Consider the following 18,941-nt stretch of genomic DNA (forward strand, 5'->3'; position numbering starts at 1 on the left):
TTGATGCTCTGTATGTGATGACTACTTCCATTCTGGAGAGGATCACAAATACATGGATCCTGAGATTTAAGCTCAAGCCGGTGACGAGTGATATTTTTCTAACAACAACATTGTAACCCACCTTGGGTTTTTGCTGCGTGCGACGGTACTCGGGGGGGGTGTCATGGTGGGGGAGATGAGCTTGACGTAACTTTTGGGGAACCAGCCTCTCTGTCCGGTCTGCAGTTCACCTAACCACCACATGTCCTGCTGCTCCAACACCGTGATGACCTGCGGTAAAGAATAGCAGGGAAACAATGAGATATATATACGGTACAACATCACTACAATCTAATAGAAATACAGAAATGCTCAATAGAAAAATATATGGTAACAGTTAATAGGCGTGATTTTAACCAAATGTGTTGCATATGTACCCACATTTCTAGAACAATAAAAGGCAAATCCTTATTAACATCCATTGTTTTTATGTTTTTCTAGTGGATACAACAAATAAAGCACTAGTTATGAGTTTTTCGATCAATTTCAACCAATTTCAAGAGTTTGGGATATTTCAAGATATGTTTATACTTAAGTAAAAGCACACAACTATAAGGATGAATGAGAACACACCTTATTAATCAAGATAATGTAATATATAGTGGGATTAATATGAGGGAATGGCTCCTCTACCTCATTTTTGTTGAAGTTAAGGTGGTTGTCCTTCTTCGCCCTCCAGGGATACAAAGCCTGAGCCTGAAGACCCTCCACCTTCTCCCCCTGAAAAACAGAGAAGAAAGGCAATAATTAGTACAGATTTTAATCTACAAACACAGCAACAACTCGATAATCAAACAAAGAAAAGGTTATTAGTGAAAAAGCAGATTTATTATATATTTAAAACACATTTTGGACTTAGTTTAAGAGACTATAATGTTATTACCTGGCCCAGCACAGGAGAAGGGGAGGAGCCTGTTGTCAAGGTAGCGGGTGTGAAGGCGGAGCGTTGCCGTAGCTGCGCCGACGGAACACTGAGGGAAGGATTCTGATTGGTCGTAGAGGTGGGCCATGCGTCCCAGCCCTCGCTTTCTGATTGGCTGGCTGAGTTAGAGGGCCAACTGGAGACAAAACACACCAAGGAAAGATTTATATTAAAAAGAACACAGAGGCAGATTAAAGTGAGGCTACACTCATATATACAAAGTTGATTTGTATTTGTAGGATTAGATGACAGTAGTGGCTATGTAGGATTATGACTTTTTAAAGTGTCAATGTATTGGACAAAGTTTTTTGTTTGATTAAAATATTGTTTAATACATATGTTTTGTCACTTAGCCTTTCAAAAGCAACTTTATCATGTTATAAATTGTTATTTTGAGGCTGTTGATAAGTGTTTAATTAAGTTAGATTATTGTTTTTTACGGTAAAGACGTCGTAAAATAATTTGAGTAAATCTGATTTATATAGCCCCTTTTCTAGGTATTCAAAGATGCTTGATATAAAAACAGTATAATAATAATAATACATGTGATTTATATAGCGCTTTCCCGTGTGCTCAAAGCGCTTAAATATGGTAACTTAAACTCAGAGATTCATGGGAAAAGCTGAAAAAAAAAACTTTGAACGTCAAATAAGGAAAGACAGTTGGTGTAGTGGTTCTGATGATTTGCCACCAGCTCGTTGACTCACGTGGTGTTGAAGTCAGCCCAGTTACTATTGGCTGAGGGCGCGGAGGAGGAGGCGTGTCCCGGGGCAGGGGGAGGCGTGCTCATTGGCTGCTGGGCGGAAGTGGGAGGGGCCGAGGCGGTTGCTCGCAAGCTGATTGGTGCTTCGCTGTCCGGTATTCGTTCAGCGTAATTGGCGGGAAACCAACCAGTGCGGCCCCTGAGCTCTCCTCCCAGCCAACCAGGTTCTCCCGTCTGGGACTCATCGACCTATCAGAGCAGAGGGGTGGGGTTAGATGAAGTGGAAGCATGCTGACACACACAGGGATTTTTTATTAATAGAGATGTGTGTGTGTGTGTGTGTGTGTGTGTGTGTGTGTGTGTGTGTGTGGGTGTCAAGATACAAGGTACAACATTCACAATAACAATGGACACAACAACAGCTGTTCAGAGGTGAAACTACAGAAAGCACAATTACAGAAATTAATACAATTATCGAGTAAGAGAAATTAACTTGAAATTGTTTCTATCATAACAACCATACTCTTATAATGAATAATCTGCCTAACTCAGTAATGCTACTCATATAAAACATCTCATTTTAAAACCTAAGGCAGGTAACTTCACTGGAAGTAAAAAATCCCTTTTAAATATACATTTTTATTTCCATTTCTTTACGATTTTTTTGTAAATCTTTTGTAAAAGCAGATGAACTTCCAATGTGTTTTGAATAGAAATGAAGCTGTCTAATCCATTTATGTTGAAGTGTGTTTGCTGGTAATACAAAATATAGTTATTGTATTTTTGTTTATGCTAAGGTAAGCTAACTCAAAGTAGCGTTTCCTTCCACTTAACATTGAATAACTTTAAAATCACAGCATATCATCATTCTTCTCAATAACTGTGAAAACAAATCAAGCATAACAACATGTACACGTCAGATTAGAATGATTTCGTACAAAAACGACAAAAACCATTCATCCACTGGCAAATGAATGAACGTGGAGATGACGTGAGATGAGCCAATGACAGCGAGAGTTCAAGTGAAAGCTGGCTTGTGATTGGTGGAGGCACAACACTGGGCGGGGTCAACAACAACGACAACTTACCCACTCCCCCTTCACCTTCAGTTAGCACAGCAGAAGAGAGAAGAAACAGTTAATACACACACACACACACACACACACACACACACACACACACACACACACACACACACACACACACACACACACACACACACACACACACACACACACACACACACACACACACACACCGTACACACACACACACACACACACACACACACACACACACACACACACACACACACACACACACACACACACACACCGTACACACACACACACACACACACACACACACACACACACACACACACACACACACACACACACACACACACACACACACACACACACACACCTCTCTCTCTCTCTAACACACACACACACACACCGTACACACACACACACACACACACACCGTACACACACCGTACACACACCGTACACACACACACCGTACACACACACACACCGTACACACACACCGTACACACACCGTACACACACACCGTGTACACACACACACACACACACACACACACACACACACACACACACACACACACACACACACACACACACACACACACACACACACACACACACACACACACACACACACACACACACACACACACGGTTAAGTCCTCCCAAATTTAAAACGTTGTTGGTCTTGTGGGAATATCTTTGTATTTCATAGTCACTTTTAAAACAGCTATTGAAACCTTAACCTAATACGTTTTTTATGAATCTAATCTTTACGTTAAGAGTCCTAACGGCCTATTGTTAATTTTTTTTGTTATTATAACTGTGTTACAAAGACACACTTAAAGATGCACTCATTGTATTTCTGGCTGCAATCACGATCCCCTCGGATTTACAAATGACCTACGCTCGATTGCTGATACATCTTCAAAATTGACCATAACAATGTAATACTGGAATATATTCAAAGCTAAATAGTGCTCACATATATTGATATTTAACGTCAAATATTGATGGCCAACAACATCAGAACGAGGGGGTTTGTATTCTGATATCAGTGCGTCTTCGTCAATCGATTAAAGGGCAGATTTATCAATTTGCATGTACGTAGGTGTGAGACCTAAATCATTAAGTACATTATATTCTGTAAGCCTTCACTTATTAATAATAAATAATCTCATGTTGTATGCGTGTATTGATCAGTTAGTTTGTCTTATTCGAGCTGCTACAGACACAACAAAGCCGTTCACTGTCGTAAGAAATACATTTCTCATGTTATAAATTGTTATTTTAAGGCTGTTGATAACATAAAATAAAAATACCAAATTAACGAGTGAAAACATTTGATTAAATTCCCTGACGGTGTTTTGCTAAATCCTGCCACCATCTTCTTCCTCCTGTAAAAAAAATATATGTTTGTTTCCTCTTCCTTGTTCGAGCTGCTACAGACATGACAGACTTCCTCCTGTGTTCCTGTACCGACGTTAGACGACCTAAGGATGCAAGTGTATGGTCGTTAAGTTTGTGTTTATACTGCGTACCATGATGACGTCTCCCGGGGCGATGCTGATCTCATCGTGGCTGCGAGCATCAAACGGATACAGAGCTCTGTAGTAAACCACCTTCACGGACGTCTGCTGGTCGAAGCTGCTGACCGGAGTCTTCTGCTCGAACAGGTTGGGAACCGGACCCTTCTCCACTGTGAAGAAACAGATTACAATATAATTAACACAGAGTATAATTAAGCGTTAATGCCTGCTGCTCGTCAAACTCTAACAACACACTTTATACTAGAATAAAATAGAATTGGGACCTTTAATGGTCACACATGCAGAGCACACAGCACACAGTGAAATGTCTGGTGCCTTGCTCACGGGCACCACGGCAGGGCAGGAGGTGAGCTGGGACCTCTCCAAGAAGCAGTCCGCACCCCATATTTAGGTCTGTTCGGGGACTTGAACCAGCGACCCTACGTCTCCCAGTCCAAGCCCCTACTGACTGAGCCACTGCCGGACAAGAGGTAGCTGTAACATTTTTCTCATACTTGTTCTTGAGTATAATATTTATTTAAAGTTACATTGAGAAATCAGGACTTTGACTTTACGTAATGGAGTATTTATAGACTGTAGGCTGTTTCTAAAGTAAAGAATAAGAGTACTTCTTTAAACCTTATCAAGCTATGAATTTGTATCAAAAACTAGCGTGACATAACGCTTCGTGTTCTTGAGGAGTCTGTATGTTTTTAGCAACTAAATTCAGAAACCTATTGAATATATTTTAAGGATGTAGATACAATCCTTTGGTTCCTTATACAACTGTCAGACACTCTACTTGTGCTAGGGTTAATGCACACAGTGTAATAACACGTATACTCTCCTTAATGCATGAAGTGTAATAACACGTATACTCTCCTTAATGCATGAAGTGTAATAACACGTATACTCTCTTTAATGCATGAAGTGTAATAACACGTATACTCTCTTTAGTGCGTGAAGTGTAATAACACGTATACTCTCTTTAGTGCGTGAAGTGTAATAACACGTATACTCTCTTTAGTGCATGAAGTGTAATAACACGTATACTCTCTTTAATGCATGAAGTGTAATAACACGTATACTCTCTTTAATGCGTGAAGTGTAATAACACGTATACTCTCTTTAGTGCGTGAAGTGTAATAACACGTATACTCTCTTTAGTGCGTGAAGTGTAATAACACGTATACTCTCTTTAGTGCATGAAGTGTAATAACACGTATACTCTCTTTAGTGCATGAAGTGTAATAACACGTATACTCTCTTTAATGCATGAAGTGTAATAACACGTATACTCTCTTTAGTGCATGAAGTGTAATAACACGTATACTCTCTTTAGTGCATGAAGTGTAATAACACGTATACTCTCTTTAGTGCATGAAGTGTAATAACACGTATACTCTCTTTAGTGCATGAAGTGTAATAACACGTATACTCTCTTTAATGCATGAAGTGTAATAACACGTATACTCTCTTTAGTGCATGAAATGTAATAACACGTATACTCTCTTTAATGCATGAAGTGTAATAACACGTATACTCTCTTTAGTGCATGAAGTGTAATAACACGTATACTCTCTTTAATGCATGAAGTGTAATAACACGTATACTCTCTTTAGTGCATGAAGTGTAATAACACGTATACTCTCTTTAGTGCATGAAGTGTAATAACACGTATACTCTCTTTAGTGCATGAAGTGTAATAACACGTATACTCTCTTTAGTGCACAAAGTGTAACACGTATACTCTCTTTAATGCATGAAGTGTAATAACACGTGTACTCTCTTTAGTGCATGAAGTGTAATAACACGTATACTCTCTTTAATGCATGAAGTGTAATAACACGTATACTCTCTTTAGTGCATGAAGTGTAATAACACGTATACTCTCTTTAATGCATGAAGTGTAATAACACGTATACTCTCTTTAATGCATGAAGTGTAATAACACGTATACTCTCTTTAGTGCATGAAGTGTAATAACACGTATACTCTCTTTAGTGCATGAAGTGTAATAACACGTATACTCTCTTTAATGCATGAAGTGTAATAACACGTATACTCTCTTTAGTGCATGAAGTGTAATAACACGTATACTCTCTTTAGTGCATGAAGTGTAATAACACGTATACTCTCTTTAGTGCATGAAGTGTAATAACACGTATACTCCCTTTAGTGCATGAAGTGTAATAACACGTATACTCTCTTTAGTGCATGAAGTGTAATAACACGTATACTCCCTTTAATGCATGAAGTGTAATAACACGTATACTCTCTTTAATGCATGAAGTGTAATAACACGTATACTCTTTAATGCATGAAGTGTAATAACACGTATACTCTCTTTAGTGCATGAAGTGTAATAACACGTATACTCTCTTTAATGCATGAAGTGTAATAACACGTATACTCTCTTTAGTGCATGAAGTGTAATAACACGTATACTCTCTTTAGTGCATGAAGTGTAATAACACGTATACTCTCTTTAATGCATGAAGTGTAATAACACGTATACTCTCTTTAATGCATGAAGTGTAATAACATGTATACTCTCTTTAGTGCATGAAGTGTAATAACACGTATACTCTCTTTAATGCATGAAGTGTAATAACACGTATACTCTCTTTAATGCATGAAGTGTAATAACACGTATACTCTCTTTAATGCATGAAGTGTAATAACACGTATACTCTCTTTAATGCACAGTGTAATAACACTAATGATCTCAAGTCAGCCTGAAGCATCCTTTGTGCTCCAGTCCATCCTCTCAGTGAACGCAGAGCTGAATCCAGATCAGATGCACGCTGAAGGCTCTCTGAGCAGCTTTTCTCTCACTGATCCTGCTGTTATGTTAAATGTTTGTTGTTCATGTATTGTGTCTTGATGTCTGTCTGTGGATGTTACACATGGAGCTGCTGTGATGCAAGGAGCATTTCAGAATTGATCTGACCCTTAAAGTATCATCGTATCGTATTGATTGCACACACTGTAACAGCACTTGTTATATATTTAATACACACATTATATGTAGTAGCCCACCTGTTGGCCCCCATGGATCCCCCGGCTGGCTGCTGAACAGTTTGCTCAGCTTCTCCTGCATCTCCATCTTCCCTCTCCCCTCGTCCTCCTTCTCCTCTGAAGACCCTGCTGCTCCCTTCTGATCCTCTTCCTCCTCCTCCTCTTCCTCTTCCTCCGCCTCCATCATGCCCCTCCTCTTCCTCTCCTCCTCCTCCAGAGTGACTCTGTTGAGCCAGGCGTGGGGTGCAGAGACGGAGGGGGGGGTGGGATTATTGGACGCAGAACTTCCTGCTTCTTCCCTCCAGGACATGCCTTCCTCTGCGGACAACCTGGTGAGAAAAGAGACAGGAATGTGAACTGATCAAACAAACTCTTATTTTAATGCCATGGATAACATACACAACTTGTTGAGGTAGAATACAAGAGATGACAATGTCCGTACTATGTGATAACATATGGGATATTTAAGCAGATTGCAATTCAAGTCAGTGCTTGATTCGGGTTCATTTCCATCATTGGGATATTCATTCATATCCTCAGGGTGACTTACAAACGCTTTCTAGCTTCCTATCAAAGTAAAGAAGTGGATCATAAAGCCTGATTTAAACAATACAGGACTCATCGTGTAAGAAATCCCACAATGTTACCATTCAATACATAGACTTATATATTCATAGGATATTAATCATGTATCTACACTGAACAAAAATATAAACGCAACACTTTTGTTTTTGCTCCCATTTTTCATGAGATGAACTCAAAGATCTAAAACATTTTCTACATACACAAAATAACCATTTCTCTCAAAAATTGTTCACAAATCTGAAAAAATCTGTGATAGTGAGCACTTCTCCTTTGCCGGGATAATCCATCCCACCTCACAGGTGTGGCATATCAAGATGCTGATTAGACAGCATGATTATTGCACAGGTGTGCCTTAGGCTGGCCACAATAAAAGGCCACTCTGAAACATGCATTTTTGCTTTATTGGGGGGGTCTGGGGGGGTCCGAAAACCAGTCAGTATCTGGTGTGACCACCATTTGCCTCACGCAGTGCAACACATCTCCTTCACATAGAGTTGATCAGGTTGTTGATTGTGGCCTGTGGAATGTTGGTCCACTCCTCTTCAATGGCTGTGCCAAGTTGCTGGATATTGGCAGGAACTGGAACACGCTGTCGTATACGCCGATCCAGAGCATCCCAAACATGCTCAATGGGTCACATGTTAGGGTTAGGGTTTAACCCTAGGGTTTTCGGAGCCCCTCAGACCCCCCCAATAAAGCAAAACTGCACGTTTCAGAGTGGCCTTTTATTGTGGCCAGCCTAAGGCACACCTGTGCAATAATCATGCTGTCTAATCAGCATCTTGATCTGCCACACCTGTGAGGTGGGATGGATTATCTCGGCAAAGGAGAAGTGCTCACTATCACAGATTTGTTCAGATTTGTGAACAATATTTGAGAGAAATGGTTATTTTGTGTATTTAGAAAATGTTTTAGATCTTTGAGTTCATCTCATGAAAAATGGGAGCAAAAACAAAAGTGTTGCGTTTATATTTTTGTTCAGTGTATGTAGGGAGGCCTTGGGATTAATAAGTATGCTATCTTAGTAGTAAGTCAAAGTGATTCCTGTGTTCTGTAATGCCAATTTAAAAGTTTGCGGCATATGTTGATGATTATTGGGATAATAACGTAGTATAATAAAAAAGAAAAGATGGAACTTTATGTATCCCCTTGGGGAGATTCAGGCGTTTATAGCAGCGACAGGGTCAGAGTTAAAAACAGGATTCACACAAGGTACAAATAAAGACAAATAGAATAAAATAAAGTGATGAAGTAACTGTTGATATCGTCCCATGCCTAGCTCGTTCCCATTAAAAGCCTCTCATTGTGGACTCCATTACCTGCCGTCCTGCAGCTCGGCAGACTTCCTCTCGATGGGTGTGTGTAGGTGAGAGTGTGTGTGTGTCAGTGAGTGTGTGTCTCCGTCCAGATCCCTCTGTTTCTGCCTCTGCTGCCGACTGTGGATCTCCCGCAGCTCCTGCAAAGCATCATGGGGAAACAGGAAAGGAACAGCGGTGAGGAGGAGGTGGGAGATCAAAAGGGCTGGTTGCTACGGGTTACCATCGACCACAAACAACAACAACAACAACAACAACAGCAGCAGCAGCAGCATGGGTTAGTCAGGTGATCAAGGCAAGCCCCGCCCCTATAACTGTGTCACTGAGGTAATCATCAGCTTTGTTTAAAGTAATGAAATCTCCTAGCTGGTAACCATGGCATTTAATTGAATTTTAACCATCTAAACGAGCAGCTAATTGCTTTTGCTTTAGAGCTAGAAATCCTCGCTGCTGCAAATCAGAAGGTCAACTGTAGGAGACAGGAAACGATAAATTAAGATGTAGTGAGTCATTTAACAGAGGTTTATTTTTGGGTGTTGGTTGCAGACTGTAAAGGTTTTTCGGGGTATATTGTGATATGTGATCAAGCTCTTAAAGAAAAAAGGACACGCTTTAACAAAAACTGGCGAAAAAAATTCAGTATTTTGCTTAAATACTCTAGTTTAATTCCTAAATCAATCAATCAACATATGAAAAACGTGGGGGGGCAGGAGCTCCAACAAGCCGTGTAGGACAGAGAGTGAATACACATACTATACAGAGATGCTGTTTGAGAAACCAATGTGAGTTTGGAACATTGAACAATATAAATGTATTCTAGTAGACCTCAACAATGGAATTATGATCAGTAGAAATGGCCATGACATGGGGCCTTGAAGTTCGAGAGTCAACAAAATAGAAAATAAATTGCACAGGAAGATAGTGGAAACAACAGCTATAGGAAAACACAGAGCATCTCCGGGCGGCTCTACACTTCTTCAGCGGGCGGCTATACACTTCTTCAGCGGGCGGCTATACACTTCTTCAGCGGGCGGCTATACACTTCTTCAGCACTGTGGGAACTTGATCGTTGACTTTAACAGACATTTAGAAGTTAGTCCTGGTCTCCAGTTTAGAGTTAAAGTGGGAGGGTTGGGGCCCAAAACACAGGGCTGCAGGCGGCCATGTTGGAGGGGGCGGAGCTTGCACAAAGAGGGCGGGACAAAACAGGGGGATGCCGTGTAGTCATGACAACCAGCTGTGCCATTAGAACACACTCTGTTACTATAGCGACAAGGCAGCTGTTTTGTGTTTCAGCCAAAACGACTAACGTTTTGGTCGGACGGAGGAGATAAAACTACAACTCTGGAGAGAGAGAGAGAGAGAGAGAGAGAGAGAGAGAGAGAGAGAGAGAGAGAGAGAGAGAGAGAGAGAGAGAACAATCTGAAGCAGGAAGTGGAGGACATGAGACAACATGAGAGACAAAGACCCTCCCCTAATGTTGAGACACAAGGGGATATTATTTTGGAATAAATAAGTGCGGGAGATAACGAGTAACTGTTATCATGTTATTATAAAAGAGGATACAATATAAGTACACATTTATGTTTACGTTTTTTCACACACAACTAAATGTTACCACGATAAAGTGTGACTTTCTTGAACTGCCAAAGGACTTTTTAAATACATTTTAAGGAGAAAACTATGCAGTCCCCCTAAAATAAGTCCCATATGTGACACCAGAAAGAAAGGGACTTTGCCTCCACACACACAACACACACACACACACACACACACACACACACACACACACACACACACACACACACACACACACACACACACACACACACACACACACACACACACACACACACACACACACACACACACACACACACACACACACACACACACACACACACACACACACACACACACACACACACACACACACACACACACACACACACACACACACACACAGCATGTTAGCCTCTCACATGCTTGTCTGGCTGAAACATCGTCTGGTAGCACACAGGAAGTAGCATTACCTCACAGTGTAGTAGTAGCATAAAGTCATCTAATCTAGTACGCCTGCTAATCTAGCAAGGCTATGGTGGCCCTGAGGGTCAAAACTCAAATAGTAATACGTTTTGTGCTTTCAAAAATGTGTTTTGACCCTCAGGGCCACCGTACAAGACCGCTAGTTTAGCATTACAACTGCGCACAGCATCAACTATTGGAGCATTGTTAGCTAACTGGCTAATTAGTGTAAATAAGGGCCGCTAAAAAGAAAGAAGACAGAGAACATAGAATATTAGAGATGAAGGGATTAGAAAAAAGTGTCAAAGAAAATAAGATTTGAGAAAGAGATGAGGATGAAGAGACATGGGGGGGATATGAAAATGAAATAAAGAGAAGAAGAAGGGAGGGGAAGGGAGTTGTGAAGACCTTTATAACGTAGTCTAGCCGAGCCAGACACACCCTGACGGCTGACACACACTCCTGTATCTGCCCCTGCTCCTGGCACTGAAACGAACACACACACACACAGACTCAATCATACTGTAGACACGGACACACACTCACAGACAGGTAATGCTTCAAAACATATCCACGCATTAAGGAATTAAAGGAGTTGTTTTGGAGTTAATTTGAACTTCCTGATGTTTTTCAGAAATAAAAATATTAGACAATTCCTCTTGTAAGGGACCTTTGTTAATATGATGTCATATATATGTTTGTTAAATGTAAATAAATTCATATATGGCTGTATACATCTTAATATTAGACTAACAGACATTAGCTTTTTGTGTTAAAATGTGTCTAATCTTACTTTGCATTTCAGTTTAAGACCTATACATTATCTAGTATACCTTTAGGAACATTTGATATTTGCTTTCATTGTCCCAATTCATTTAAAACTGCTTTCCAGTTACCTGAACACATATTTGAATCCCTGACAGTTTTCTCTCACTACAGATTAAACCAACAAACGGCCTGACTCATGTGAGGAGAGGCTCTTGTGACTCACCCTGATGAGTAATGAGCCGTTACTACTGTCAGGTTGTTATAAAGAACAGACTGAAGGTGGCAACAGCCCAGTTAGTGCCGTGTGCAAAAAGCCTGAGCAGACCTGGCTCTATTAGAAAAGAGTTGGAAGTTAAGTTAGTGTTTTGATGTGTTTAGTAGGTTGTTAGGTTAGATATATATTGCGGACACAACCACATTTCCTTCACATTAATATATCCTCCATTTTAAAAGAAACTAATAATCTGGTAAATAAATATCTCTGGAGGTATTTCGTCATGCGGCTAATATTGGTTTCCTCCCTGTTTTTAGTAGAATAGGAAATCCTTTAATCATCCAACATTGGGGAAATTGCAGCATCCCAACCATAAAGCTGTCCAAAAATATGTAGGCTAACAATGTTTTTCCATATATTATTAATTAAGAAGCAAGCTCCTGTCTAATACAACTAGTGTATAAGTTATTAATTAACTAATGTTGCAGACATGTTGAATTTTGCATCTATTTCTTCTGGATTCGACTGTATTAAGTGCTTCTTTGGCGATTCGTGAGATTAGGAAAAACAACAGCACACTGAAATCAGTACATGAGTGCTTTTCAGTAATCAAACCATTCACAGCTCGACTGGCTGGGAAAACATGTGTGTCTGGGAGAGGGGCAGCACACTGCACAACATGGGGAAATGTCTGCAAAAACCAAGGCCGTTTAAAAGTCTGGTTCGTCGGTGTTAAAGAAGCCTTTGACTAAAACACTTATGGAGCATTTCCACTGTAGTACGGTTTAAGCGTGCCGTGCCAAACCCGGCCCGTTTTTTTGTTGCGTTTCCACTAGGCGTAGTTCCGGCTAACGGTTACTGTTTCACAGTTTTTCTGGCTTTCCAAAATCCAGGTTCTTTCCGGGCCAACAACCGGGCTGAATATGCTAAACTACTGAGAGAATCGCTGGCAAGGGGGCAACAACTACAACAAAATGAACATATTTGACCGTGATTTAATTGTAATACACGTTTTTAAATGATGCCGAAGTAACAACATACTGATACCGGTTAGTAAAAACCATGAATTAACGCTTTGACAAGTCTGCAGACAGACGGCAGGCGAAAAGCCTTTTAAAATGCGTGTTTTCTGAAAGGAGGTCGGCTAAGCTAACGCAGTATATGCTCCGACCGTCCACACTCACAACAACGGCCTACAGACATAAATAAACCAGCGACTGTATTCTCCATGACACAGACAGTCTGTGGTTTGTACTTGTTTCACTTTTGTCTAGTTTCTGAACAGATATGAGGAGCTCTGAGCTCTGAGGGCTAACAGCTAACGGCTGATGTTGGTTTTGTGGTTCGCATTGAAGATGACGTCACGGCTCCGCCTACACTGCGTTACTATAGTTACTGCCCCAGCTACTAAACTGTAATGGAAACGCAGCATAAAGTGAGCCTGGCCTACCAAGGCCTAACTGTACCGTACTAAGCCGCGCGAGGCCCTGCAGTGGAAATGCCCCATAAGTAGTCTGGTGCCGTTGTGTGCTTTACTTCTCAAATAGACTGCCAGAGCAGGAAGAGGTATTCAAATTCAAATGCAAAATCAGCTGATCTTGATATTAGGATACTTTATGTAGAGTGGTGGCGTGATAATGGACTTGTGTATCAATGCAAGCACTCCCTCGACAAAAAGCCAATGGGGTTTTCCATCGATTTGGACTACTGCAGAAAATAAGATCTGTGGCAAACACACGTTTATGATATTTACACGTTTTGATCAGCAGGATAATCTCCACATATTAACAACATATTAAAATACTATGAAGCTGGGAAGTTACAGCAGCAAAAGTGCATATAAAATAGAAAAAAAGTATATTCATAAATTAAATAAAAAGTTAGGTACACGTTCGTAAAAGATTATAAGAAAAAACAAATGGTAAAAATAAGTAGCAGTATTTTAAACTGTTAGAAAATGTAAAAAGGTGTCAAAGGAGCCGGTAACGTTAACAAGTAATAAAGTGTTTATTGTACATCTTATTTAGACACTTGTGAGCGTATTTGATGTCTTAGAATAGAAATCTCTTCAGCTTGTGTTAACCACAGATCTTAATTCAGACTTGAACACTTTCAAACAATTGACTTCCAGACGAGAGAACTGGAAATGCTGATTTGTTTTGGGTTTCTTTAGGACTCATTCCTGCACCACTCTATGATTAGTTAACAGTACAGTGTATCCCAGCTGCAGTACCACCCCAGTCCAGCGGTGGCAGCGTCTCTACCTGTCTGCCTCTCTGTTCGTCCTGAAGCTGGCGTCGCAGGGCCTCTATCCTCGAACAGTGGTTGGCATAGAACTCACACAGAGACTGGCAGAAGGCCAATGAAAAAAGGGGTAGAAAAAATAAAGAAAGGAAGGGTTTAATTGTGAGAATTAAACAAAGCATATGATAAAGGGTGAAGAAGAAGCAGGAAGGGAACTCAAAGCAGGAGAAGGACAGCGCGTAGAAAAAGCATTGGGAAAGAGTCCCAGTGGGTAAAGAGGACAGAAGAGATTTTGTGGAGAGGAAGGTGGACGGCAGAAACGTAAAAACAATGTTCACATCTCTGTGGACTATAGCTTGCTTTGCAGAGATCACACCTATAGTGGACGTTTATCCAATGAACCAAGTTCCTATGCAAGGAAATCGTAGTTCTGACTCCATAAAATAACAATTATTTTTATGGAGACCAAATAAACTTGCAGGTAAAACTAGTAAAGAAAATTAAAGCATTAAAATTGTATTTCGACTGATCCACCACTGACTTGATGATTCAAAAGGAGACCATATGCAATGACCAGCGTTTCCGCCAGGGGGGCGTCTTCCCGTTATTTGACGACTTTATTCAGCTCGGAACACCCTGAACTCGATCCGAGGGCGTCCAAAAAAATAAAAAGGACAAGGACATCCCTCAGTTGGAGGGGCAAAGGAGTCTGGTGGGATTCTTTTCGCCGCCAGCAAAGCGTGTTCCTGTGACGGAAAGTGTACTGCCGGCGAGCCTTGACGGGGGGTGCTAGTGGAGCACGCGGACACACTGGCAATGACACTGCATTTCCCGATTAAATTAAACGGTCAAAAACTGGTTTCGATCCACATTTACAGACGTCCAGCCTCTTACTGGCACGACGTAATTAGACTCTTTTGGACACTGCCTGACGACACGGTCATATGACATCGTTATGAACAGAAACACAAGCTCAGCATCGTCCAATGATATCCACATTAACCAAAATGGTGGTATTAATGAAAGAGTATGTAATCTGTCTTGTAAATAAACACCAGTGAGGGAGGACTGTGTGTGGCTTGAAGGCTTTTTGCTGCTTACTCAAATTACTTTCATACGGAAGAAGACTGGGATGCATCTTTATTAGATAAGCCCTCTATTTATTGAGGTCTGTTTTGTGTCTGCTCCTTTATCTTCCTCCTCCTCCTCCTTTTCCTCTTCCTCTTCCTCCTCCTCCTCCTTGTAGTAACAGACCACAGGATTAATACTCCTCTCTCTGACCTGACTCTAGAGACAGAGCAGGACACAATGTGGTCCAGGAAACATAAACAAACCGCTGTGATGCAACACTTTAAGGAATAAAACCTTCCTCAGTGAGTTCCTGTGCACAGCTAGCTCTCTCCAAAAACACAGCAACAAACCGCTTTCACACCAAGTACTTAGTTCCCAGCACTTAGTTCCCAGCTCTTAGTTCCCCCATGGAACTAAGAGCTGATCGCGTTCACACCGGAATAAGTTCCTCGGGGAGGATTAGGCAAATGAAGCCGCTGACGTCACTTCTTCTTCTTCTGCTTTGGGTTTACTGGCAGGCCGCAAACAACTTCACGGCGTATACTGCCACCCGGAGTCCCCGGCCGGAAGTCCCCGGAGTTGGGGACTGGCTTCAGTAGAAGCTGCTGGGACTCCCAGCAGCTTCTACTGAAGCCTTCCGAGTTAACGGCCAGAACGCCGACACCTCCTCATCTCCACCGCTCCCATGTTTTCTTTTGTGTTGTCATAAGTTATTCTCTCTCCGTTGGTGCGTGGGACTAATGCTAATGCTAATAATGCTAATGCCAGCAAATAAAATGGCGGCATCAAAAAACTTTTCGGAGTTTTACGGGGTGTAGTTTGCAATTCGCCCAGCCAATCAGTAATTTCAACTTTTTTCTCCCCAGGAAAGTACCACCTCTCTAGCAGGGACTACAAAGGGGGTAAAAGTTCTCTGAACTGAGTTCTCTTTTTGGTGTGAACGCAAAACCCCAGGAACTATCGGAACCAGGGGTCGCGTTAACCCAATATTTTCCGTCAATAACTGATTTTTTCTAACAATGACGGAAAAATCTGAAAGCAGTCCGTCATTTTGACAGATTAGAACACAACTCAGAACAGCGCCAAAATGTCCACCAGCGGCCCACATTATATTACATCCTTAGTGGCCAGGTCGACTGAGGGCGATCTACTCTACTGTGGTCTGTAACAATTATGTAGTCATTCACACCCCTTTCCAGTTGGTGGTGAGTGTGTGTGTATTAAGTAGCTATTGTCTAGTCTTGTTTTTGACCTCGTTGATTACCTCGTTGTGTAACCGGCTTTAGCAATCGCAAAATGTCACGGCAGCTGATCGTCCGAAGCTTTTTTAATAAGCCCAGTCATTGTGATGGTGTGGATAAACGAGGTGAAACAAGAGGGATTGATGCGGTGGAGGTGGAGGAGGAGGGACAAGCCAGTGAGACTAAAACTGATAACGTTCAGCCAGCGGCAGAGGGGCAAGCAAGTGGCAAGGAGTTCAAGCGGGAGTAGGTTCAGTGGGAGCAAAAGTTTAAGTGGCTGAGGAGGGAGGATGGCAAAATGTTCTGCGACATCTGTAGAAAAGCTAAGATGAGTAGCGGATTTGTCCGAGGGTGCACGACGATGCAGAAATCAGCGTTCAGGCCACAGCAGATCAATTGAGTTGTTCTTGTAAATGTTTTGTTCATATTTTGATTGTAATCGTCTCATTTAAAACGATGGGATTGTTCATATTTGCCTGTTTAGGCACAATGATCCCGGTGTCTTTAGCGGCCTCTGCCCCCCTCTGCTGTGCTGTCAGTGCAGGAACAAATAAATCATTCATGTTGACATGAAAAGTGACCACACGGTCGGTGTCTCTGTTCATCTTTTTTTTTCTCCATGCCCTTAAAAGTTCTGTATGAATCATAAAAAAAAAATGATTGAAGTAACATTTGCTGCTCAGTACCCAAACATAAATATATCTCATCTCATCATTACAACATGACAAATCAAATGACGGGTAATAATGGATTATGACGGAAATGTTACGATCCTGTCCAACGAAAAAGTCTAACGCAACCACTGATCGGAACTAAACAAGTACTCCGGTGTGAAAGCGCCTAATACACACATAGAAGTACCACATTAAAATACACTGAACAAAAAACACAAGCACTTCTGTTTTCACTCCATTATTTGAAATAAAAGTTGTTTTCTATGCACACACAATCCTTCCTTTCTTAATTGAAAAAGTGAAGTATTTATTTCAACCGTTAGAAATTTGAGCAAAAACAAAAGAGTTGTGTTTCATTTTGTTCAGTGTGAATACAAACACAGATATCGTGGTCAGATATTAACAGTGAGACACATCAGATAACATTATAAACGTGTTGAACTAGCGTGAGGATGGGTTATGATGAAGGATAGGACAGGATTTAAAGCTACACAGATCAAATATTCTCTGAAGCAAAACATTTACTGGGTTAGCGAGTTTTGTTAAATATTCATTTTGAGTGAGTTGAAAGCACAACAGCCATGAATCAACTCAACAACAGATAAGTATGTTCTATATGATCAGGCATCTCCTTTGGTTTTTATGTTAAGTGAACAAACAAAGAAATGTGCTTCAGATTGAAGGACGTGTTGAATTGAGAGTTCTGTACTTTGAGAATCTAATTTTCAAAAAGTCCAAATAGATTCCCCATATGAATTATTTAGGGATAATGTTCAAAGGACTTAAACTATGGATATACTGAGAGTTCACCCGTAAGATCAAAGTAAAGAGAGCCCAAACTAAAGAGTAGGGACGTTTTGAACTTGTTCTCTTCTACCTTTATGACATATTGTCGGGTAACTCTTCATCTTAATATGAATCGGAACACTTCACTTGTCTGTTAATCAGTCCACTGCATCCAGCTGAACTCGGCCAAGTTAGTTTGTTTAATACTTGGTTCATGAGGAGTTTTAATCTTTATATGAAGACGGACCTGACCTTCCCTCTATGTGTCGTGTTACTGAGTTAGAGAGCTGTCTACCTTCAGCTGGGTGTTGAACGCGTCTATCTCCAGCAGTTTTGCGCGGGTCTCTCTCTCCACGGCGTCCAGCTGATCTCTGAGCTGCTGTCTGCTGCTCTCCTTCTGCTCCACCGCCTTCTGCAGCGACGACAGGCTGTCACCTGAACAAACACACACACACACACAGACACATGATGGGTAATCTGTGACGTTTTGCTCTCTCAAAAGTTGGGCTATTTTGTCTTCCTGCGCCAATGAGCAGCTCTCATAGGAATGAACGAGACCCCGCCTCCCACGCTGTATCCAGTTCTTATTATACATCCATGGGTTACACCACAAGGTGACTTCCTTTTTATTTCCTGCTTCTTCACACACATGCTCTGTGCAGTACAGGTCAGCTCTGAGTGTTAGCGATGCTAATGTAAACATGCACCGACCATATTACGTCCAAAACAGTCAAGCATTGTTTCTGAT

At 41.2% G+C, this 18,941-nt stretch overlaps 1 protein-coding gene across 1 annotated transcript in view; it reads right to left on the bottom strand.

Moving 5' to 3' along the window:
• itsn1 (intersectin 1 (SH3 domain protein)) overlaps positions 1–18,941 on the bottom strand; it is a 60,415-nt gene that overhangs the window by 3,893 nt on the left and 37,581 nt on the right. The window contains exons 16-25 of the mRNA XM_079691116.1: positions 18,489–18,713; positions 14,442–14,525; positions 9,174–9,310; positions 7,291–7,598; positions 4,261–4,418; positions 2,753–2,767; positions 1,669–1,913; positions 923–1,097; positions 673–759; positions 122–270 (exon numbers count right to left, since the gene is read on the bottom strand). Of these exons, the coding sequence (XP_079547242.1) occupies positions 122–270; positions 673–759; positions 923–1,097; positions 1,669–1,913; positions 2,753–2,767; positions 4,261–4,418; positions 7,291–7,598; positions 9,174–9,310; positions 14,442–14,525; positions 18,489–18,713 (1,583 nt within the window). The remainder of the gene's footprint in view (positions 1–121; positions 271–672; positions 760–922; positions 1,098–1,668; positions 1,914–2,752; positions 2,768–4,260; positions 4,419–7,290; positions 7,599–9,173; positions 9,311–14,441; positions 14,526–18,488; positions 18,714–18,941) is intronic.

Source organism: Notothenia rossii (genome assembly GCF_949606895.1).
Source record: "Notothenia rossii genome assembly, chromosome: 6".
Lineage (NCBI taxonomy): Eukaryota > Metazoa > Chordata > Actinopteri > Perciformes > Nototheniidae > Notothenia > Notothenia rossii.